The sequence below is a fragment of the Crocuta crocuta genome, unplaced genomic scaffold (assembly GCF_008692635.1).
Source record: "Crocuta crocuta isolate KB4526 unplaced genomic scaffold, BGI_CrCroc_1.0 scaffold20, whole genome shotgun sequence".
NCBI classification, from domain to species: Eukaryota; Metazoa; Chordata; class Mammalia; order Carnivora; family Hyaenidae; genus Crocuta; species Crocuta crocuta.
The window spans coordinates 568,586-593,357 of record NW_027527932.1 but is presented as its reverse complement, the minus strand read 5'-3'; the positions used below and the strand labels follow the sequence as shown (position 1 = coordinate 593,357).

Below are 24,772 nucleotides of genomic sequence, written 5' to 3'. Positions count from 1 at the left end.
AATGCATGCTAAATCATGCATATTATGTAGCATTTTCTGTTGATCACTGGTCAGTGCTATCTTTATTCAGAATGTGGAAAAAAAATCATCAGCAAACTGTATAATACTTTTCATTAGAATAGTATTTGAATTACTCTAAACCAAGTGAAAAACTCTTAGGAAACTGTATTTTTCCTCCTGAACAATCGGAATTCAGTTGATTTGGATACTTACTTTGTTTACTTGATTTTGTAGGGATTGTCAGTTCTTTTGTTTCTTTCATTGATATCTTTTTTCCAGCTATTTCATTATAGATGGCTGACAGATACTCTTCAGGAAGGTCTTTACTGTCATTGATACCTCTATTCATCTTAATGTATTGTTCCTTTGTCATTTTATTTTTAACCTAGAAATGAAAAAACATTATTATTCCTAAAACTCGTATTTTAAGAATTTGAATACTTAAGAATTTATAAATACTTTGAGGACACGACAGGGAAAATACTCAATTAAACATATTTAAATGAGGAAAGCAAGTCATGGAAAATGAAGGTAATGCAGAAAAGACCTATCCTGGCATATGCTAATTCACTTTGCACCGATGTGCACATATATAATTTATAATAAGAAACAGGGAAATCAAATAATGAAATTATTTGTTTTTGCCCAAGGTTTAAGAGCTCTAGAGTCTTTAAAAAAGGACCATGACAAGTATTAAAAACATACGGTATCAAAAAGATTCAAATCTTAGTTCAGAAAAACAGAAATACGTGGTAAAGATTTAAAAACTACTTTTCTATAACCGTGCATGCAAAGTAACAACCGAATTTATTTAAATCACATAATAGTCTCTGTGACTGACTCATTGTGGTAAATGGAGGTTAGGTGATCTGCGTGAAGTGTCCTTCAAACATTTTGTCTTGTTCAGAGTGCCCTGACCAGGAGTGTCCTACAGCATACCTTCAGCAGTCTGTGGAGCACAAGCTTGTAATTTGTAAGATGGAGCCCTGTCACCAAACCTGAGAACTAGCACCACCAAAATGTTTTTATCTCCAAAACCCCAGATGGACAAAACCCAGAGAAGTTAATAGGCTGTGTTTGTTTCATTCCAGAATACCGCAATAAAGTGAATATTACAATAAAATGAGTCAAATTAATTTTTTGGTTTCCTAGTGCACACCAAAGTTATATTTACACTATAGTCTATTAAGCATTATGTCTTAAAAAAAACAACGTACATATCTTAATTCAAAAATATTTTATTGCTAAAAAATGCTAAACCTCATCACGGCTTTCAAGAAGTCATAAACACTGAACACAGATGACTGTAACAAATGTAGTAATAGTGAAAAGTTTGATAATATTGCAAGAATCACCAAAATGTGACACACACATGAAATCAGCAAATGCCGTTGGAAAAATGGTGCTGATAGACTTGCTTGATGCAGGATTGCTACAGACCTTCAATTTGTAAAAAATACTATTACCTACAAAATGCAATAATGTGAAGTACGATAAAACATTCTTTACTTAATTTATTTAAATGTGTGTGTGTACACATATGTAATGAAATATATTCCTACCATCTCCCATGAAGAATTTAAGGCAACTCTAAAAATAAGGCCCTTCCTGTAAATTTATCAGATACATAGAAAGGAAGAAAGTCGTAACTTTAAAAACTCATCTTGGGGAATCTGGGTGGCTTAGTTGGTTAAGTGTCTGACTTTGGCTCCGGTCATGATCTCACAGTTGGTGGGTTTGAGCCCCGCATCGGACTCTGTGCTGACAGCTCAGAGCCTGGAGCCTGCTTTGGACTCATCTCCTTCTCTCTCTCTGCCCCTCCTCTGCTCATGCTCTGTCTCTGTCTCTCTCTCAAAAATAAACATTAAAAAAAAAAAAAAAACCACCTCATCGGAGTCGGCACCAAAAAAAGAAAAAGAGCTGTTTCACCTTAAGTTCTGATAAATAGTAAGTAACAATGACATAGAGTTACTAAAATAAAAGGCTATATAAGTGCTGCCAATAAGAGGTTAAAAAAGAGAAACATTACCTGGAAATCTTAAGCATGGCACATTGTTTTAGTATTGTACCAGAGACAAAAAGAAGTCTTGGTAAAAAATCTGAAGTAGCGATAGAGTATGCTTGTGCTCTGGGTTGGGAGGTGGAGTGGCAGTAGGGAATACATGAATTTCAGGTACCCCAAATAAAAACACACTGCTGCACCAGAACGACTCTGGCACAGTGGGATTCTGGAAGGAGGATAACACACAATCCTGCTTATCTTTTACCAAACACCCCACTCCTGACTTTTGTTTTCATGTGCTTAAATTAAGCCATGTTTCGTTTTAGTATTTAAATTCCTTATTATGGTGGAGATTAATATACAGAAAAAATTAAATGTGTTCTGAGTATACCTCAAATTTTTAAAAACTTCAGACTCATACAATATATAAAAGGCAATCTAACTATTTATGAGTATAAATATTCTAGGTAAAAAAGGAACATAAATGACTTGTTTAAACATTTTAACTATGAAAAACAACTAAGAATGAGAAGAATTAGTTTTAAGGAATTCCTTTAAAGTTACCTGTGTTCTTTAAAAATGATGTCATTTGTTATAGTTTATGTGGTCTTGAATCAAATGATATGGAGTCATGATTAGGGGTTCAATTTTTTTTTTAAGTTTATAAATTTATTTGAGAGAGACGGAGACAGTGCGTATGGGGGAGGGGTAGAGGGAGAGCGTGAGAGAGAGAATCCCGAGCAGGCTCCACGCTGCCATCACAGAGTCCAACGCAGGGCTCAAAAGTCATGAAACTGTGAAATCATGAACTGAACTGAAACAAACAGTTGGATGCTTAAGCGACTGAGCCACCCAGGAACTCCCAGTTCAATTTTGTAACTGAATTTTCCTTCACAGAAACTCATAAGCTGTTCTGTAAGTCCCACACGGAGAGGGGAGACTACAAGCAGGTACCACTGCTAGACCAGGTCTCCACACACACGTTCCTGTGTCTGTGGAGACAGAACGCTGTTCTCAAGATGTTTCCTAACTAATCTGTGCTCAGAAATTTTTAACAATCTAGGTTCTATGAAAGGACCTTAAAGGAAGTTTTAGTATTTCCGCAAAATAACTTACACAAGAATGTACATGTGACACAGATGCATAGAACAATGACAGAACCAAATTGTTCAAAAATATAACATTCTAGGGGTGCCTGGGTGGCTTAGTCGGTTAAGCGTCCGACTTCCGCTTAGGTCATGATCTCGCAGTTCATGGGTTCGAGCCCCGCGTCGGGCTCTGTGCTGACTGCCAGCTCAGAGCCTGGAGCCTGTTTCAGTCTGTGACTCCCTCTCTCTCTGACCCTCCCCTGCTCACGCTGTCTCTCTCTCTCTCTCTCTCTCCTAGAAATAAATTTTTTTAAAAATTTAAAAAATAAATAAATAAAAATATAACATTCTAAAAACAAATGGAGGGTGCCTGGGTGGTTTAGTCAGTTAAGCATCCGACTTCGGCTCAGGTCATGATCTCACAGTTCGTGGGTTCGAGCCCCGCGTCGGGCTCTGTGCTGACTGCCAGCTCAGAGCCTGGAGCCTATTTCAGAGTCTGTGACTCCCTCTCTCTCTGACCCTCCCCTGCTCACGCTGTCTCTCTCTCTCAGGAATTAAATAAATACATACATACATACAAATGGAAGTAATGTATTGGTTTGGACCAAAACACCAGACAGAAAACTGTGAAAGGAAGATACTCAAATAAGTCAGTATCTATAGACAGCCTTATAACACCATGGGAAAAAAGTATGCTGCATAATAAAAACCTGAAAGTGAGCTACATTAACTATACTGCCAGCAATATAACAAAGGCAATTTTTAAATGATTAAAATATTAAATGACTTTTTAGGAAAGGTCTATATAAAATCAAGTAAATCCCTGGTAAATGCATAGTTGTTGAAGGTAACTCTGTATATAATCCCCGTTCATATATTTGATATTATTTTCCATATTAACCTTGCCTTAAACTACACACACACACACAAAATCCCTATATTGCAAAATTTAATTTCAACCTTTAAATAAATTTTAATTTTTCTAATACCTCTTGGATTAGTAATAGTTTATTTCACTTCCTAAGAATAACAGATAACATTAGATGCCATAAATACAAAGAAACTCTTGCAAATAGATAATTTATAAAGATAATTTTTCCCCAAAGATATTCAAAGCATGTTTTTGAAACTAAGCCTGAGATACCTAAAAACTTTAAAAATAAATTTTTTGTTAATGAATATCAGAAATCAAGTGCCAGTACCCTAATATTTAAGAAGGAATTATGAATTTTAAGAAACAAATGAAGTCTGAACACTGCCTGGATATCTAATAGTTTAAAATTGTTAACTTTTAGATGTAATCGTATTGTGGTTATGTTTATTTTTTTGTGCGTGGTTATGTTTAAATAGACTGTGTGTCTTTCAGAGATATACACTAAAATACATACAGATGAAATGATATGATACCTGGGATGTACTTCAAAATGATCTGGGAGAGACAGAAAGCGTAAAAATGAACAGGACTGGCCATAAGTTGAGAACTATAAAAGCTGGCTGAGGGCACATGCAGGATTCCCATACTAATCACTCTGTTAAGTTTGAAATGTTTAAAAGAAAAATTAAGGTTTATGTACAGTGTTTTCCCATGTCGTAATAAGTATAGGCAGAAGAATATATGCATATTCTTAGAAAATTTATCTTAAGCTTTATATAGCTGTCAATCATGAGATAAATATAGACTTACTTTGCAAATGTCTAAAAGTGTAATTAGAATTATTACCAGAAACTGCATTTGTAAAACATACACTACCCCACATTAAACACTCGCAACTAGTGTATTTAATCACGAAACAAGATTAAAATTAAAATTTAAACAAGATTAAAAACTGAATTAAAAGAACTTACTTAATGTGTGCTGTGTTACATGCAACACATACCTGTGGGCTGTGAAGGTCTGTGGTCAACATGATAATTGAGTAAGCCAAAACATAAGCAGTATCTGCACTAGCAAAAAGGGTTTGTCTGAAAAAATAAACATATCATGTTATAAACTTTTATTGTTTTACAGCTGCATTTAAATAAATCAAATCTTCTTAATTTTCTCTTTCAGGATTTATGTTTTAGCTCATACTACAGCTTTTTTATGAAATCGCCTCTCACTTCTAGATTGGAGATAATCTAAAACGTCTGGGGCAGGAGATGATGAATCTGCCGGTTTTCCCTAGCATAGTGATAGCTGGTAACCCAGAAGTACTTGAATCTGAACCTTGCTTACCCTTGGTTGCATTCTAGGTATCTTGCAGCAAATTTTTCCATCAATCGATCAATTTTCTGAGCTTCCCCTGGAAGACGGAATCCTTCCAGAAACATACGAAGGGCGGAAACAAAGTCCTTTCCTGAAAAGTCGTGCTGGTCCACATATGCGTACATGACTTCTTTGTTAAATTTATCATTATCTCCCAGGAACTCACCCACTTGAGTCTAAAGAACAAAAGATTATAAAAACTGATAACCTAATGAAATGCTACATTTGCCACAGAGACATTTAAAAAGCAAAAAAATCTGTAAGATTCACAGGTTTTGATTACAGGGTTAACTATTTCAAACATAAAGCTGAAGAGTTAAACACACTAAATGTGTTTATTTTTTAAAAAAAAAAAAAGATATTCTTTTGAGTTTAGAAAATTAAAAAGCAAAATTAAGAACACCTAGGTTATTTAAGTTTTATTATCTACGTAGGGCATTTTAAAGGCTAAAGAGTTATGTATCATTATGTACTTAAGGAATTTGACAGAAAAGATTAGAATGAAAAAAATGGTGCTCTTACAGAGTCTAATCTTTCCTCTTGATGTAAGAACTGGGCTATATCTTCAGGGGTAGTGCCAAGCATCCCTTGTTCTTGGAGGTACTGTATTCCTCTCTTTGGTTTCTTATTAAATCTAGATGATGTTAAAGTTAATAGAAACATTAGAAATCGAAAATCATTTGCATTTCCCTGGAAAGAAGACCTTAAACTACCAGATTTTCTAATACCACTTAGAAAATTTTATTTAATATAATCAATGCATGAATATATAGAAATTATTACATTACACAGTTTTATTTTTAAGAGTCTCAAGCAAAAGGCCATCTTTATTAGTGATATGGACTATGAACTCACAGACTATGTGAGAGGTCAATTTGAGTAAGGATATCAATACTAAATTGTTTTCAATATATATATTTACCTCGATGCTCAAGTAATCTTGGTTTATTCCCCATACACTCATTGATTCATTCTGGTGACTGTTTTAAACATGATCTGACATCATTATTTCCTTTATGGAAACAACTCCTACATAAGCAATGTTTTCAAAGTCAAGTCCAAACCAACTAGACTGATACACAAAATCTTTCTCAATAAAGCTCCAGTTTATCTCATCCCCTCTTACCCATCTACTCCCAAATACCTTATTCTCATTCCCTAAGCATGGCGCATTTCTGCAGTCTATTTCCTCTACATGTCTTTTTCCTGTTCCATTCTTTGTGGAACTCTCCTTCATGCTTAGAGATCCAGTTCAAATGTCACCTTCTTGTTTCCACATCATTCATTTTCTCCTTTTACTGCACCACTAATTACTTTGGTCCCTCATCACCTGTCACCTGGGTATTACAATAGTTCTTAAATGGTCTTGCTAGCTTTTTTTCTGTTCACATTCTAACCCATCTTTCAGGCTACTGGCAAAGACATCAGTCCAAGACAGAAATCCGATGCTGTGGCTACTATGACTAAAATCCTTCAATACATAGTATGCTGAAGCCAAGAAGAACAAGACAAACCTTGTTTACATGGAACATAAGGCCTTCTGTAATCTGGATCCAACACAATGCTCTCACTTCGTTTCCTGCAACCGCCCCCCGAGCCCGCCTCTGCCGTCCTAAACAACAATCCTCAAATGTCCCTTTCCTCTGTGCTGCTGCACATGCTATTCTCTGAGATGTCGTCACCTGTTCTGTCCTAATTCATACCATTAATTAAAATCAAACGTTTTCCACTGAGATAAGCATAATCTCTGCTCTCTAGCTCTCTCCCTAATAAAATAAACATGATTTTTAAAAAATTATATTATTAAAAGTGCAACAACTAATGTATTCACAAGGTAAGAGCACAGCAGAGGAAGTAACTGACAGAGATGGTTGTGATACACTTCCTGGGGAAGGTGACTGTGAAACTTAGCTTTGAAAAATGATTACACCGTTCAAAAACAGTATGAAAAACATCCTAGAGAGAAGGAGTCATACTAACACGTGGAAGCATGAAACAGCATGATGTTACAATCAACAGCTCTGCATTGTTGGAAGGCTGAAATGAGATAAAAGAAGTGGCAGGTGATGAAGCTTAGAGTCCAGCCGATCCGTATCATGAAGGGTATTATATCCAATTATAAGAAGCTGTGACTTTATTCTCTAAAAGCAGAAGAGAGAAGTAGAAGCTTACTTTCATTCACGACAGGCCACTCTAGCTAAGTGTGAGATAAGACTAGAGAATAAATAAGACCAAAGAAAGGCCAATTAAAAGACTGCACTAGTCAAGGCAACAAATGGTGATGGCGTGAATTAAAGGAACGACTGTGGGGGATGGAGAGAGGAGCTAAACAGCACAGACACTTAGGAAGTAGAATCAATGGGATTTACTGAGAGATTAGATCTAAGGGGAAAATCTAAGGAACTCCCAGGATTCTAGCTTACAAACTGAGCAGCATCTCCGGGTTACTAGCCTAAATAAGAAATACAGAGACAGGAGATTTTTGTCTGTCTTTTGTCTTTGGTAGATGTATCAGGGAGCTGATTATGGAGAGAATGGAGACTGATAAATTCGGTGATGGACAATACTGAGTATGAGAAGCTAAGCAAAATCCAACAGAGTCGTCCACAGGCAATTACAGACACGATTCTGGACTTCAGTAGAGGTACTTATGTTACAAGTAACAGCTGGCAGTGGGGACATGCTAGCACGTACGTAGTAGCGGAAGTCATGAAAAAGAGCATGATAACCTAGGAGAAATGACAAGGTAAGAAAAGAGCCGAGGGACAGAACTCGGGAGATAAACAGCCCATAACAAGACTGAGATGACATGGGTCAGCATGGCAGGAGGAACAGGAGAGGTGCCACAAACACTTGTGGAAGGTGTACAATGGAACCGCGGTGACACGCGTGCGCTGGGAGCGCGGCGACATGAGAGACACGACGCGTGCGCTGGGAGCGCGGTGACATGAGAGACACGACGCGTGCGCTGGGAGCGCGGTGACGTGACACGACGCGTGCGCTGGGAGCGCGGTGACGTGAGAGACACGACGCGTGCGCTGGGAGCGCGGTGACATGAAAGCATTCTCATAAAAGTAGGAAGCAGAGATCAAGTCCAGGGGCTGAAGGGGGGGTAGGGACTAAAGAGACCTCCACTTTGAGGTCCTATGACGACTCCCTCTCACTCCCAAGTACTTCAAATAGAGCCTGGCAGCGCTTTGCACACTGTTACAGACTGTACAGAGTACTATTCCAAAATTAAATATAAATCGCTCATATACAGACTGTAATTTTAAATACAAGAACCAGTGCCTTCAGGGTTCTTGACACACAGTTCCAAACACCAAATGTATGTCTGCTGAGAAACCAGAATTTCAATATGAATATCTAATTACACATACTGGACCTTGAGTCCCTCAGAAGCCATGGCTGTTTCATTCATCAAGGTTCCCTAGGACCTTGCAAAATGTCAGGAACAGATGGGACCTTGATAAATACTGACTGAAAAACTGGAATGAATGAAGTATTAATGGCTCTTTCCTAAAGCAATTTTACAAGATTTTATCATTTTATGACCAAAACATATACATCTAGTTTGTCAATTTTTTGCTTGAGAGTTAGGAAGAAATGTTTTCCAGTAGAAAAGCAAACCATGTGAATATACAAGGGAACTTTTAGCAGTTTATAGTAGCTAGATTCATGGAGAAATGTCAGCAACTTCCTTTTTCCTCACAGCTTCTCCTTGAAAGAGATGGGTAATTATAGGGAAAAAGCAGCACGGTAATACGGAGAAAGGAAACAGTCCAGGAGCAGGCTGATGCCATAAAGCTTAGTGGGAAAACTGACTTCCCAAGATCTGGGTCTGGCAGAGCAGCCAGGCTGGAAATGGAGGTTATCACCTAATCAACATATAAAAATGAAATTGATAACCATGGATCAATGACAAGAGCAGCACATTTGTAGAGGTGCTGGGGGTGGTTCAGTAGGTTTAGCATCCAACTCTTGATTTCGGCTCAGGCTGTGATCTTGCAGTTCATGGGATTGAGCCCTGTGTCAGGCTCTCCACTGACAGTGTAAAGCCTGCTTTGGATTCTCTCTCCATCTCTCTGCCTCTCCCCCACTCACACTCTCTTACTCTCTCTCAAAAGAAGTAAGTAAATTTCTTAAAAATTAAAAAAAAAGAGTAGCACATTTGTAACTCAACTGAAGAAAATATAAAACACATAAAAGAGCAATGCTGCCTAGCTATTAGAAGTTTCATACTGTAAGATCTTTGACCTCTCGTCTGCTTAGGAAATAAAATGGGATTTTACAATTGAGCTACTAAATGAACAATGCGACACTACACAGATGACAGGTTCATCAACGGCATATAACATGCGCTGCAAAATTAATTTAATGTGCGTTATAAGGGTCTGTTGGGCTAGACGACAATAAACAAGGAGAGCTGCAGAAGGAGCCACTAGAAGTCTTGGATGTAGAACTATGCTCAGTTCTAGTCAATGAACGGTGATAATGAGAAGGGAACAGAAATAATCTGAAGATGTAGACAAGCCCAGGGAAAGGGTGATACTGTACTAGCAGAAGGATATTCAATAACATTTCTCCTTAAAATTGGACACTCACAAATCTATTCCTTGTTCTATTATTTCTTTTTGTTGCTTTAGGACTTCAAATTGTTCTGGATTATCAGTGCCAGACATCTGTGTACTGTAACTGCCTATTCCTGATGATGACGTTGACTCCAGGGAATTTAAACTTCCATATCTGTTTATTGTCTCAGGGTGTTTGATTTCATTCGTCTCTTGTTCTAAGGGTTTTTCCTGACCTGTAAGTAGAAAGACTGATAGAGTAAATCATTATTTCAAAGAAGAAAATGTAAAAGGTTAAAAAAAAATGTCAAGTAAGGCAAGATATTTTAATGCTTCTCAGATAACTACGCAATACAAACAAAATATTAAGTGCCATCCCAGACAATATACTTTGGTACTAAAACACACTGGAGTTAGTATCTGTATAATCTGCACCATGAAAAGTTCTTTTTGCAACTGCAGTGCTAAGTATCCACTGTGTTTCTGCTCTAGCTCATGCCTCACAAGGAATAGTTTTCCCTCAAAGGACTACTGACTGATGTAATATTAGGGTAGACCTGTAGCATGAGCTTTTCTCCTAGTAAGGGTAAACGCTAAACATAGGTGAACAATTCAATCTTCTTAAAATATCTTGGCTTGTATAGGTTTCTTCTATAATTATCTTTTACTTAAGTTGCATAAATATGCTTCGCTTTAATGTGGTATTTAAAGTATTTCAAGGAAGATTTAGAAAGAAAAAAGTTTGGAGAACTAGGTTGGAAATTCATAACTCTAAAGCTTGTGTTTAACTCCTACAGAATACTTCTTTATCAGCTAAATGGATAAAGAGGTCATGAAACTGGCCTAATGGCAACTGGAACTTATCCTCTCCAAAGTATCACTTACTTGAAATGACAAACAATCAGAACTCAGAATGCCACCTTACCAAGAGTTGTCTGAGAGTTGGGATTCACATACTGATCCTTACTCCATTCAACCATACACTTCAAAATTGATACTAAGCATTCTAAGCCTTTTTTCCTCAGGCTCAGTTCCTACAAAATAATTCATAAAAAGAATAAAACAAAAAGATCTTTAAAGGAAAACACATAGCTCTTCCTTGGCGAGGTTTAAATTTGAAAATGCTTTTAAAGTTCCTACCTGAACATTACTCATACCAAGTTCTTGACTGCCCCGTCCTTGAGCAATTTTTGATAGATCATTTACTAGTCTTTCAAATATATTTGCTGCGTTTAAGTCACAGTCATAGTTTACATAAATATCCACTACACTCTGAGCATCTGTAACAATAAAATATATTACTTTTAACAAGAGGCATCTAGTATAGAAGTGTAGTAAATATCTCTTAATAAGAAAAGATAATAAAGAAGGATAATTTCAAATACCTGCACAGATCCTTGTCAATGTCTGAATAACCATCCATTTGTGGTCAAATGAGCTGGTAGAAGTTTCCAAAATGTATAGGAAAATTTCTTTAAAGAACACCTGTGATTAGGGGGAAAAAAACCCTTCTGTTTAAAATAAAATAGTATTTATAACTCACATATGTGATCAATTTTTAAATATCACAAAGCTGTAGAGCAGAGATTATGAGCCAGGCTCCTCTGAAGTTCAATTCCTTTTGAGTAGCCCTTGTGGTAGAAGCCCTGCACTTCACACTGCTGTTTGTTATCACAGCCACTACAAAAGAAATCTGCAAAGAGCTACTAGAGCTCCTCTGGGTGATAATTTCGAGAACATATTTATAAAACCAATGTAACTCATACTTCACGGTTTATCTCCCCAAAGAGTATAAATTATATTCTGTCCATCAGTTATGTTTTACAGACATCATAGTGCCAGGTGCCTAATTTTCCTAGATTTAAATGTACCTAATGTCCTAATCCACACAATAAAAATAATCCCTGACACTATGTTTTTATAATTACTCTTTTGGGGCACCTGGGTGGCTCAGTCAGTTAAGCCTCCGACTCAATTTCAGCTCAGGTCATGATCTAACGGTTCGTGAGTTCGAGCCCTGCATCAGGCTCCCCACAGACAGTGCAAATCCTGCTTAAGATTGTCTCTCTGCCTCTCTCCCACTCACGCACACATAGGCACTCTTTCTCTCAAAATAAATAAACTTAAAAAAATTGTAATTACTCTCACTGTGGAAATCTCTGTCTGTAAACAACAAACTATTTTTCAGTATTCTTTACACCAAATAATGTCAAATAAAAAGAGTTAATCAACCTAATTAAATAAATTACAATTTAAGAGCTAAGGAAGAATTTTTAGATTAAAATTTATTTTGGAAAAGTGACTTAAGAGGGGATGACTAAAAAGAAAACCAAAAGTCACATATTAACATTTGTGAAGGTTATATGCTCCAGAAATTCATACTGATAACATGAGGTGACTAACATTTTCTCCTTTCTAATTGGGTGAGGTACCCCGGAAATGTGCTTTTCTTTCACAAAATCCAACACATTTCTATTACTTCCTTAATGTCAGCAGCATTTCCTATTAAGACCATAACTTTTTAAGAAGGTAGGGACTGGGTCTTTCTTGCTGAGTACTCTGTTCACACTGCAGTGTTTCCAAATGTATAGGAAATAAAATAAAGTAGGAAACCAATAAATATTTATATACAATATACAAAATATATGTTAATTGACTATGTTATCGGTAAAGATTCCAGTCAACAGTAGGCTATTAATAGGTAATTTTGGGGGCAGTCAGAAATTAACATGAAGTTTTGGCTATGCAGGAGGTGTTGCTAGCTCTGTATTGTTCAAGGGATAACCGTATACAGAATCTGAAAACAGAAAACACATTCTTCTTAAATGCACATGGAACACTCTCCAGGACAGATCACGTGTCAAACCACAAAACAAGTCTCAAAAATTCGAGAAGAGTGAAATCATAGCAAACATCTTTTTCAACCACAAATGTTTGAAATTAGAAATTACAAGAAGAAAAATGGAAAAAGTACAAATCTGTGGAGACTAAACAACACATTATAAGCAACTGGGTCATAACTACCTAAAGACAAATGAAAACAAATACAATATCCCAAAATACATACGATGCAGCAAAAGTGGTTCTGAGAGGGGAATCACACCAATATAAGCCTACTTCAAGAAACCAAAGAATCTCAACTGAACAACTTAACCTTACACCTTAGGGAATTAGAAAAAGAAGAATACATGGAACCTAACTCACTAAAAGGAAGGAAATGATAAAGATCAGAGTAAAAATAATAAAGACAGACTGAAAAGATCAATAAACAATGAGTTGATTCTTTGAAAAAAGAAACAAACTGACAAACCTTCAGGTAGACTGACCAAGAAAAAAGAGACAGGGCTCAAATAAATAAAATCAGAAATGAAACAGGAGGTTACACTTGATTTCAAAGATATACGAAAGATCACAGAAGACTATGAATAATCTTATACCAACAAATGGGACAACTAGAAGAAATGTATAAATTCCTAAAAATACACAATCTTCTAAGACTGAATCAGGAAGAACTAGAAAATCTGAATAGACCAATTACTAGTAAGGAGACTGAGTCAGTAATCAGTTTCTTTAATCACTGGTGTTGAGCAAACTGGACAGCTATACGTGAAATGGTGAACTGAACCACTATCTTACAATATATACAAAAATTAACTCAAAATGATTCAATTCTTGAAGGTAAGACCTTTAACCATAAAACTCCCAGAAAAAAACATAGGTGGTAAGCTTCTTGACATTAGTCTTGGTGATGTCTTTTTGGATTTGATTCTAAAGGCAAGGGAAACAAAAGCATAAATAAACAAATGGGACTATATCAAACTAAACAGCTTCTGCACAGCAAAGGAAACCATTAATGAAACGAAAAGGCAACCTACTGAATGGAAGAAGGTATTAACAAGGGGTTAATATCTAATACATATAAAGAACTTATACAACTCAATAGCAAAAAACAAAAAAAACCCAACCAATTAAAAAATGGGCAAAGAGGGGCGCCTGGGTGGCTTAGTCAGTTAAGCGTCCGACTTCCGCTTAGGTCATGATCTCGCGGTTCGTGGGTTCGGGCCCCGCGTCGGGCTCGGTGCTGATTGCCAGCTAAGAGCCTGGAGCCTGTTTTCAGTCTGTGACTCCCTCTCTCTCTGACCCTCCCCTGCTCACACTGTCTCTCTCTCCTAGAAATAAATAAAACGTTTTTTAAAAAATTAAAAAAAAAATAAAAATAAAAATAAAAATAAAAAATGGGCAAAGGATACAAATAGACATTTTTCCTAAGAAGACATACAAATGGCCAACAGGCACATAAAAAGATGCTCAATCAGGGAAATGCACGGGCGCCTGAGTGGTTCAGTCGGTTAAGTATCTGACTTCCGCTCAGGTCATGATCTCATAGTTCGTCAGTTGGAGCCACGGATCGGGTTTTGTGTGCTGACAACTCAGAGCCTGGAGCCTGCGTCTCCCTCTCTCTCTGCCCCTTCCCCACTCATGCTCTGTCTTCCTCTCTCAAAAATAAACAAACATTAAATACATATACATATGTATGTATATATTCTTATAAATATAAATACATACATATATGTATATTGTATGGGAAATGCAAATCAAAACCACAACAAGGAACCACCTTAAGCCTATCAGAACATCTAATATCCAAAAGATAAGCAATAAGTGTTGGCAAGGAGGTAGAGAAAAGGAAACTCTTGTGTAGCTTACAATGTAGTACAGCTACCATGGAAAACAGTATGGAGGTTCTTCAAAAGATTAAAAGTAGAGCTACTATATAATCCAGCAATTCCACTAATGGATATCTCTACAAAGAAATGAAAACACTAATTTGAAAAAATATGTGATCCATATGCTCACTGCAGTGTTATTTACAAAAGACATAACAATCTCAGAGTCCATCAATGAGTGAATGGATAAAGAAGATAGCATATATAAACAATGGAACACTACTCAGCCATAGAAAATAACTTAAATCTTGTCATCTGCGACAACATAGATAAATCTTGCAGGTATTATGCTAAATGAAATAAGACAAAGACAAATCCTGCACAGTTTCACTGACATGCAGAGTCCAAAAAGCAAAAGCAAACAAAAGGAAACAAAGCCCCTGACTCCTAGATACAGAGAACAGACTGGTGGTTGGTTGACAGAGGGTGAGGCTGTGGATGTGCAAAACAGGTCCAGGGCATTAAGGGGTATAAACTTTCAGTTATATAAAATAAGTCTTGGGGGGGAGGTAATACCAAGCATGGGGAATCCAGTTATAATTTTGTATTTAACTTTGTAAGGTAATAATAGATTGTAACTAGATTTATTACAGTGACCATCCTGCAATGTACACAAATGTTGAGTCACTATGTTGTACACCTGACACTAATATAATAGTGTATGTGAATTATATTCAACAAACAAATATATAAAAAAGAAAGTTTGGAACTCTCCAATTTATGGAATAAATAAAACCGCTAGATTGGGTGAAAGAGGAAAATGAAAACTTTAGCTACTCTATGGATTATCAAATTGTACCAATACGCAACAGCCTTCAATTGTATTTAAGATACCATGCCTATCAACAGGGGCTCTAGAAAAACCAAACTTTTTCAAAAAAGATTTATAGAGCACCTATAATGTAATGTATGTAGAGTAACAGTACTATAATAAATACTCTGTCTGCAAGTAGGTATTTTCTTGGAAGTTGTGTATAAACTATTTTCTGATATAGACATGTAAGTTAATGTCCATAGAAAAATCACATTACAGAAACTCTGAAGTGAATATTCTCATAAAACGAATATTCATATCATAACAATTTCAACACTGCTTTGCAAATTTAGGTTTTCATACGTTGGCTTGGTTTTTTTTCTAACTAGAATACTGTTTATCATGCATTTGAACATGCTTAGTATTTTCAAAAGCATATTTACACTTATCTTGTCTGATCCTCAATCTCCCCATAAGGGACAGTGGAAAATGAAATAGAAGTATTCTCTTTAAATATACAGAACAGTATTACAACAATTTTGTAATGAGAATCTACCATCTGAGGACAAAGGAAATTTCTTACTAGTAGTATTTCCTTTTAAATTTGTGCTTCCAAAAATTTTATATATCGAATAAATCTGCATTGAATTTGCATTTAATCTACAAAAATAGTAATCCAAACTTAAATGATTTTTGGGATACCTAGTACCCTACGAATTTGTATTTCACAGTCTGCTAAACAGTGCTTTAAAAAGTTGTATTCAAAAATCTCTAAGTAAATGAATACACAGTCTTCCAAAATAGTCTAATGGGAATCTAAATGCTTCATCATCAAATGAAAGACCTTTGGGTGAGTATGGAAGCAAAAGTTTCAAAAGTTTTTTTTTTTTTAATCTCTTTCATTTGTAGTTCCTGAAGATAACTGGAAAAAACTATCGAAAAATAGCAACTATTCCTACTTAGTTAAATGCCTTCTGTTATTTTAACAGAAGACAAACCAAAATTTGACAATATATACCCACCAGAAATTGTTTCCTGTCCAAAATTTGTACCCAATATAAAAACTTTTCACTTAAAATACCAAAGCCTTATTCTGTCTTATTCCCATAATATTCTATGTGAATTTTAATAGATACTGTAGATTAGTAATACAGTCTCATTGTTTTAACCATCTCAAAACTCTGGGAAAATGATAATTTATCCTTTCTATGAGCTAATAAATTATCAGTCTTTAGTTAGGATTAAACATAAAATTTATAAAAATTATAAGTAAAAGGTATTGGAAGCTACAGGCTTCCAATTAAGGAAAAGGTAAATCATGGTAATGAGAAGTGTAGTCAGTGGTATTTTAATAGCATTGTATGGTGACAGATGCCAGCTACACTTGTGGTGAGCAGAGCACAACGTATAGAGCTGTCAGATCACTATTGTACATCTGAACCAAATGTAACATTGTGTCAACTACACTTCAGTTTTTAAAAATTGTAACAATTAAAATGTAAACTGCATAGCATATCAAACATATAGTTGAAAGCTGACCAGCATAAAAGTGTTTCTAAAATGTACACTGTCCCAACCAAGACAATATTTTTTAATTCTTTTGATTTTTTTTTTTTTAATTTATTTTTGTGAGAGCGTGAGCAGGGGAGCGTCAGAGAGAGAGGGAGACACAGAATCCAAAGACAGGCTCCAGGCTCTGAGCTGTCAGCACAGAGCCCGACGTGGGGCTCAAACCCATGAACTGTGAGATCAGGACCTGAGCCGAAGCTAGATGCCCAACCGACTGAGCCACCCAGGCGGCCCCCAAGACAGTATTTTAACAACTGATAAGTGGAAACAAGCACCAACTAAATTGGGTAAAACATAAAAGTACCATTTTAAATACTGAATTATTTTAAAGTGAAAACAAAATATCACGAACTAATACACCTGCATTATATTTGCAGCCATGGCTGGAAAACTACTTAATTTATTAGTTTTACCAGGTCTCTGGTAATGTTTAGAAATATAACATACACATTAGAAGAATAATACAAAGGAAAAATTAAAATGTCAAATTCCTAAAATAGAACCCTAAAAATATAATCCTTACTCTTTAAAGTGTCCCAAAACTTTGATGGCTTAAAACCATATATAATGTACATATTTGCAGCTTTCTTTTAAGATAACCAAATGTATTATTATATACCATATACACAATGGCAAAATTATTATAAAGACCGAATTAACTCAAGACAACTAGAACCACTCAACCAGAATAAAAACCTTGAAGGCAGGGGCTGTGTCTTAATTTGATTTTGTATCCTTGGTGTTTACCTAGTGCTTAGTACTTCATCATTTAAATGGCTAACTGAAAAAAAAGGAGCACAACTGACCCTTGAACAATGTGAGGGTCGGTGCACTGAGTGCCATACAGCTGAAGTCTACGTATAACTTTAACTCCCCAAAAACTTAACTACTAATAGCCTACTGTTGACTAGAAGCCTTACAACAACATAAACATTCAACTAACATGTATTCTGTATTATATATTGTATTCTTATAATAAAGTAAACTAGTGAAAAGAAAATGTTACTAAGAACATCATAAAGAGGTGGGGCGCCTGGTTGGCTCTGTCGGTTAAGCTTCCGAGCTTGGCTGTTGGCACAGAACCTGCTTTGGATTCTCTGTTCCCCTCTCTCTCTGTGTTTCCCCTGCGTGTTCTCTCCCTCTCAATAAATAAATAAACTTAAAACAAAGAAAAAAGAAAATCATAAGGGGGAAGTCCCTGGGTGGTTCAGCAGGTTAAGCGTCTGACTCTTGACCTCGGCTCAGGCCATGACACTGCAGTTCATTAGTTTAGGCCCCGCACTCAGCTACGCAGCGTCAGTAACGAAGCCTGCTTGGGATTCTCTCTCGATCTCCCTGGCTCGCTCTCAAGACAGAAAGGAAAGAAAGAAAGAAGGAGGGAAGGAATCATAAGGAAGAGAAAATACATTTACACTATTGTACCTGCACTTAGTGAAAGAAATTCACATGTAAGTGGGCCTACTTAATTCAAAGCACTATTGTTTAAGGGTCAACTGTTCACAACAACACACAAATATTATTTTACATTCTGAAAAACTTTCCAGGGTGTTAATAATCTTATTTAACATGAAACAAATGAAATACCCAACATGCCTAAATGCAGAACATACCTCAATTTGCATCTTCAGATGCGTCTTGAAGTTTGACAACAAAGTAAGAAATATGGAAAGAGAAAGCTCAAAAACCTCTGGAACAGATGAGACTCCATTTTTTGAGAGTGCAACACACAGATACTGCTTAATAGCATTAATAAACATCTCATTTGTCCTGAAAACAGGTCCTGCATTCTGCAGAATGGATAGAAGTAACTGCAATGAAAGAATCTTGGATCGTAACTCATGAGACCTAAAATGTAAAAAAGAAGGCACAGTATATGGACAAATTTAGCATTATGGTATTAAAAGGCTGTTCCAAAGATATTTCCTGGTACCACATAATTTCACAAACTTTTAAATGGAGAAGAACAGAAAAGTCTACAACATAAACAAAGTACAGTATATGAATAAGCTTCGCCACTAGTGACAGGTTAGTTCCACTTACGTTCTCAAGTACCACATAATTTCATAAACTTTTAAATGGAAAACAATCATCCACACACATTTAAAATCAACATACTGTTCCACTAGACAAGAAAAATGAAGATTTATTCCTTCTTCCTTTCTTTCCCAAGCCTATTTCACCTTTTAGAAAACATCACGAACTCTTCCCAGATTAACTACCATATTTAGTATATAGTAGTCCCATAGTATAGAATATATGATAGTTTAGTATATAATATAATGTGCTTTTTTTCCCTAGGCATGCTACTCAAAAATCCTAAACAAAGTTTTGGTTATATGAACAAGTTACAGGACTTCAAGGTTACTTTTTCAAAACCACTTAAGTTGTTTTCTTTTTTAAAATTCAAAGAGGCTTTCAGAACATTTATTTCTCTTAACAATTTACCCATTTACTCCAAATATTTTAAATAAGGAAAAGGAAAAAACTGCCTTTTCAGCTTAAAATTTCACTCTTTTCTGATCAATATACTATGCCATATTCTGATCAGTATCTAGCCTTATAATTATCAGATTTCACAAACACAATTTTTCTCCCATAAAACAGGCATCTTAAATCCAGCAGACCAAGATTGGAACCCAGGCAACTTTTCAAACGCAGAACACAGGAACACACTTAAATGTTCTAACAGCTAATTCTTTTCTTTATTCCAAATACTATTATCAGTCGCATTCACACCATCGACGGATAACTTAATTGTTTCTGATTTCTACCTCAAATATTTTATGGTCTTAAGTGTTGAGTAATTCTAGGACTTAAGAAACTCTAACGAGGAATATTTAATTTCATATAAGTGGGAATCACAAAAATATTACCATCTTTGAAATAAAACTGGAACCAATAACATCATGGCTCATTAATACATATCAACCTTCCAAGAAGGCTATGCCTCTGAATCTATATACGTGTAGCAAATACAGTATAATACACACACGTACACACACACACACACACACACACACACACTTAAAAAAACCAACTCAGAAACAGTGAGAGGTAAGATTTTGAATAGCTACAGGAAAACAGGGCGTGGGTGAAGTGTCTCCCCTTCATGCTGAGGCCTTCCAAGGCTTTATGTCACAACTACTTCCTAGTCTAGCTAATTTACCATCTTTTTTGCTCAACTCCAACAGTTATTCAAACCTGCAGCCTACTATTCTCTAACACGTGAGTTTTTGTTTTAAGTTATTTTTGTATCCCCAGCTCTAACAAAATGCCTTGTACTTAGTATGTGCTCAATATAACTCATGGATTTATTCATGCACCCATCTAAACATTTATTAAGTACCTACTATCTACAAGACATTAATTAATGAAGAAATGATCAAATGGTTGTCTTATGACACCATAAAAGTCCACTTTTATAGATAAAAGAAGCTAGAAATTTCAGGTCTGCATATTTTTATGGGGTAGTTTCAAAATATGGATCAGTCTTAACATTTCCTGAATCAAAATCTTAGCAAGGCAAGACCACAAAGTATCAAGAGAAGCAAAGACAAAAAAGAAAATTACATACCTAAAAAAGTCATTAATTTTAGAAAAAAATCATTCAAGACAGAAGACCATATATATTCTCTTTTAGAAAAGAAGAGTTTAAAAAATTTGATTTCTTCAGTATTCAATTCTAATTTTTAATGTCCCTGATGATCAGAAGAAGGTCTTTTCTATGTTCAAAAGTTCCTAATATTTGGTTTAAACCCACAGAGGAGGAAAATTTACATTATTCCTAAGAATCCTCTGTAATACTACAGACTGCAGGTCTCCAAAACTNAGCAAGGCAAGACCACAAAGTATCAAGAGAAGCAAAGACAAAAAAGAAAATTACATACCTAAAAAAGTCATTTTTTGTTTATTGTTTTTCTAATCACACTTTTTTACATTTGATTTGGGAAACTAAACACCTGAGACTTTTAAGATTAATAACATTTTCAAATCAAGGCAAAGATGGCCTTCAGCAAGAACACCAAAATCTTAAGTCACTACCTTCTTAAAGTCTAACAATTCAGAATGAAGTATTCTTCCTTGCATAGTAAGAATAAAAAGTGAAAAAATTTTGAATACGTTTTTGTAACATACATAGGGTATAATCAAATTTATACTGCAATGTGAACAACTTTAACCCTTTCTCTGTAGAGTTTATATTTTTAAAATAAAGAAAAATAAAAAATTGTATTTCTGACTCTCAGGATTTGGGCCTAGAATGATTTTAGAATTTTAGACTTTGTGGCTTAAAAGATGTTTCTCACTGAATCAGTACGATGTTACAAAATAAAACTACAGAAAATATAACAAATGTACTTCCCCAAACTTACATTTTTTACTGTAACTGTCTCTAGTCTTTTTTCTTAGCTGACATTTAGGAAGTGAAATGCTCTCAAGTTCTAAAAAATGAAGTAGTGTTTTCAAAAAATGAAGTAGCATTGTTTACATTTCCCTCCTATTTCAATATTCTTTTCTCAAAGTCACTCAGGCCTTCTTTAAGATTTCTTTCTCCAGAAAGTTCTCCTAAAATTGTCATGCTATATATTATATCATGCTGCAACATTAGGGAGGCATGCCCCTCTAACAGTGCCCAAACCCAGTCTTAAGCAAGAATTAGTTACATTTGACTCTTAGGAAATGAAAGATATTTGATGATTTATGACCTAGAAAAATGGCATTTTTCTAAGGTTTTAAACTGATACATTTGACAGGAACCAGAGAAGTGACTCCTATCTCGAAGTAGTCCCTGTTCTCCACAGAGAAAGGTATCACTTCAGGGCATTTTTCCAACCTTAGTGTATACATAACTTTCATTATGAATTTTAAAATTTATTTCTCTTAGTTTTATTACCTTTCAACTGGTAGCTTTCAAAACTTAGCATGGGGCTACATATGACAGGGCTACTTTAACTCCAAAGTTACTTATAATACTGAAATAAGAATTCTTTCAATCATTCAGTATTTATCGAGCACCTACTATGTACCAGGCACAGTTGCCTAATGTTGTCGGTATGCTTTGGGAAACAGTATAAGGTATCTAGCAATTTTGGAACTCACTGTTTTTCAAATACATTTTTAAAAAAGCAAAATATTCCTAAAATACCTTTTTGAGGGTTCTACAGGACAAGAAGAACAAAAGAAAATCCAAAGACTATCTTACAGTAAGTTTTCAAGCTTAACAAACGCTATCTGTCAAGCAGAACAGCTACTGACTTACTTTGGATCTGGTGGCCCATCCGACAGTGGTTTCATGGACAGTTTACACAATGACCTGAATACTAGAAAGGCATCCTTTTGTAAAATGTGGGAAAACTTAGCACCAGGTGAAGGTCCTGAAGAATTTCCAGATTCCTAAACAAGTTAACATACCATGTAAATAAAGACATTTGACAGTGTAAAATCATTTCAGCATTCTATGTATCCTATTCAGATCAGTATTGGAGGGCGTTCTGCTGGGAAAGAAACCTGATGAGGAACTGGCCACACTGTTTCTCTTTAATCAGAAATATCACCCTGCCCCCCCAACAATAAATTAATACCTTAAAAAATAAATTTAGAAATATTCTTTTTGCCACCAAAAAACTCTTCAAACTTTATCCATTTCATACCACTACTAACAAAATCTAGCACATCGTGCCCTGACAAGACACTTCATCCATGGCCTAAACCATGCTTGTACTACCTGTTATTTGGTGTTTTATGTTTTCGTCCAATTTTATTTTTTATCTATTCTGTACAGATAGACATAAAACAATAGAAATTGTCAAGGCAATGTTTAAAAGGTGTTAACTGATGAAGGTCAACAAGGTCAAGAAAGCTGAACCCTATATACGGGGCAATGATTTAGTGTAGGACTCCCGTATCTAAAAGGATAAAAATAGAAACACACTAAATGTAGGGCATGGGGGAGGAGGAAAACCTATCACTACCACAGTTCAGATTTCATTTAGCCCTGAATGAACGTTAAGATGAAGTTCCCTAGATTTCTAAAAGTTCTTTCTCATCCAGTGATGCTACAATTGTCCTACGAATACATGATAAAAATGTTCTTTTTAAATGTAATTTCAACGAAGTGTGCCTGGAGAAGATGTGAACACATATGAAACACAGCTTAGAGTTGGAAATTTAGCTATCAATATATTTAGGGAGTAAACTGCTTTGATTTATATCAATGAGAAAAAGAGACAAGTCTTTATTTCCCTAAACTGTAACCAGTCAGCATTATCAACTGGATATACTGGATATATTCACTACAAAGTGCTGGTAGCTTATAAATCTGTAAGATTAACAAAACATCTGCTGCCCCCCATTTATACCTGAGTATCATTGGAAGAGACAGACAATCTGTCATCAGGTAAAGATGGTGTATATGCAACAGAAATCGGTGTTCCTGGAATTCCATTTGCTTGAATATTTTCACTGTCGCTGCCATCCTCTATAGCTCCAATGTTGCCATCTGCACTCGCATTTATAGTCATCCTTTCTCCCATATCTAAAAGGGTAAGAATAAAAAAACATGCAAATATATCTGAATTAACTGAAGTATACTGAAAAAGCATAAAGAGTATTTAAAACGCAACAATGGCAGAAAAGCAATGTGAAATAATAGGAATTGGCACCATTTAAAGGTTAGCGTACTTAGTAGTAAGTATGCATTTGGAATATATCCAAATATAATCCTTAAGTAGCTCTAGCTATGAAACACACTCAGCTGATGAAAGGCTAACTGGGATGTGCCAAAAGAGAAGCTTACGTTTAGTCTATATTATCATTTACTAAACTTGGTTCTAATGAATGCTAATTCCTTAAGATGCGATGAGAGAGTCTTGAAAAAAAATATTATCAAGTAAGTTACAGAAATGCTGGGAAATAGATCTCTTTATTATAGTCTTTAATTTGCTCTCCAAAGAGAATATATAATATGCAGTGTTTCCAAATTTTATTTCACCATGAACTTCTCTTCCCCTTTTTAGAATACCTATTAACAACTCTATATTCTTTGGCACATACATATGGAAAAAATGGCCCACACCCCTGAGTATTTCTTCAGCATGTCACTCCGAGTAATCATACTTTTAATATAAACAGAAATAAATGATTTCTGGCAGAACAGATAATGCAAGTAATATCAAGTTTCATAACTACTCTAGGTATAATGTACGTTATTTTAAAAAAGAAATACATGTCTGTGGCCATACCTCAGCCATCCAGCAGGAAATTACTCATTTCATGCTATCAAAAGAGAACTATAAGCAAGGGAAATATACTATAAGGAGTAGATTTTGAATTATGAAGGACCTGTGTTTCAATCATGTCTTTCCCATTTAACTAGATAACTTATTTCATCTTTCTTTGTCTCAGTTTCTTCATCGGCAACAAAGATAATAATGTTAATGAGGAATCACTAAAACACACACATACCCTGCACACACAAAACACATGAAGAACACAAATGATTCACAGTAAGTGGTAGGTATTATTTTGTAGATATATAACATAGGCCCAATTTCTGATTGATTCAGTAATGACAGGAGTGTATCTCATATCCCTACTCTGAAGCTGTTTTCTGCTCTCCAAATTAAAACATCCTGGATAGATTAAACTGGATAATTTCAAAGTGTGTTTTGCAATTAACAACTGGTACATGAAAAAGATATTCATTGATAAAATATATTTGGGAAATTCTGTGCTGCACAAAATAAGATATTAGTTTTCCCGGTAGACCTTTTTGGAGCTTTAACATGCTAATGTTACACATACTAAAAACTATTATAAC

The 24,772-nt window shown here is 35.4% G+C and overlaps 1 protein-coding gene across 5 annotated transcripts in view; it reads right to left on the bottom strand.

Annotated features, from left to right (window-relative positions):
- ARFGEF1 (ARF guanine nucleotide exchange factor 1) overlaps positions 1-24,772 on the bottom strand; it is a 150,079-nt gene that overhangs the window by 49,262 nt on the left and 76,045 nt on the right. For all 5 annotated transcript variants that reach the window (XM_077751762.1, XM_077751763.1, XM_077751759.1 and 2 more), the window contains 11 exons: positions 23,313-23,488; positions 22,214-22,347; positions 18,567-18,801; positions 11,292-11,391; positions 11,047-11,186; positions 10,832-10,940; positions 9,941-10,142; positions 5,858-5,969; positions 5,306-5,511; positions 4,968-5,052; positions 214-385 (listed from right to left, as the gene is read on the bottom strand). In XM_077751762.1, the coding sequence (XP_077607888.1) occupies positions 214-385; positions 4,968-5,052; positions 5,306-5,511; positions 5,858-5,969; positions 9,941-10,142; positions 10,832-10,940; positions 11,047-11,186; positions 11,292-11,391; positions 18,567-18,801; positions 22,214-22,347; positions 23,313-23,488 (1,671 nt within the window). The remainder of the gene's footprint in view (positions 1-213; positions 386-4,967; positions 5,053-5,305; positions 5,512-5,857; positions 5,970-9,940; positions 10,143-10,831; positions 10,941-11,046; positions 11,187-11,291; positions 11,392-18,566; positions 18,802-22,213; positions 22,348-23,312; positions 23,489-24,772) is intronic.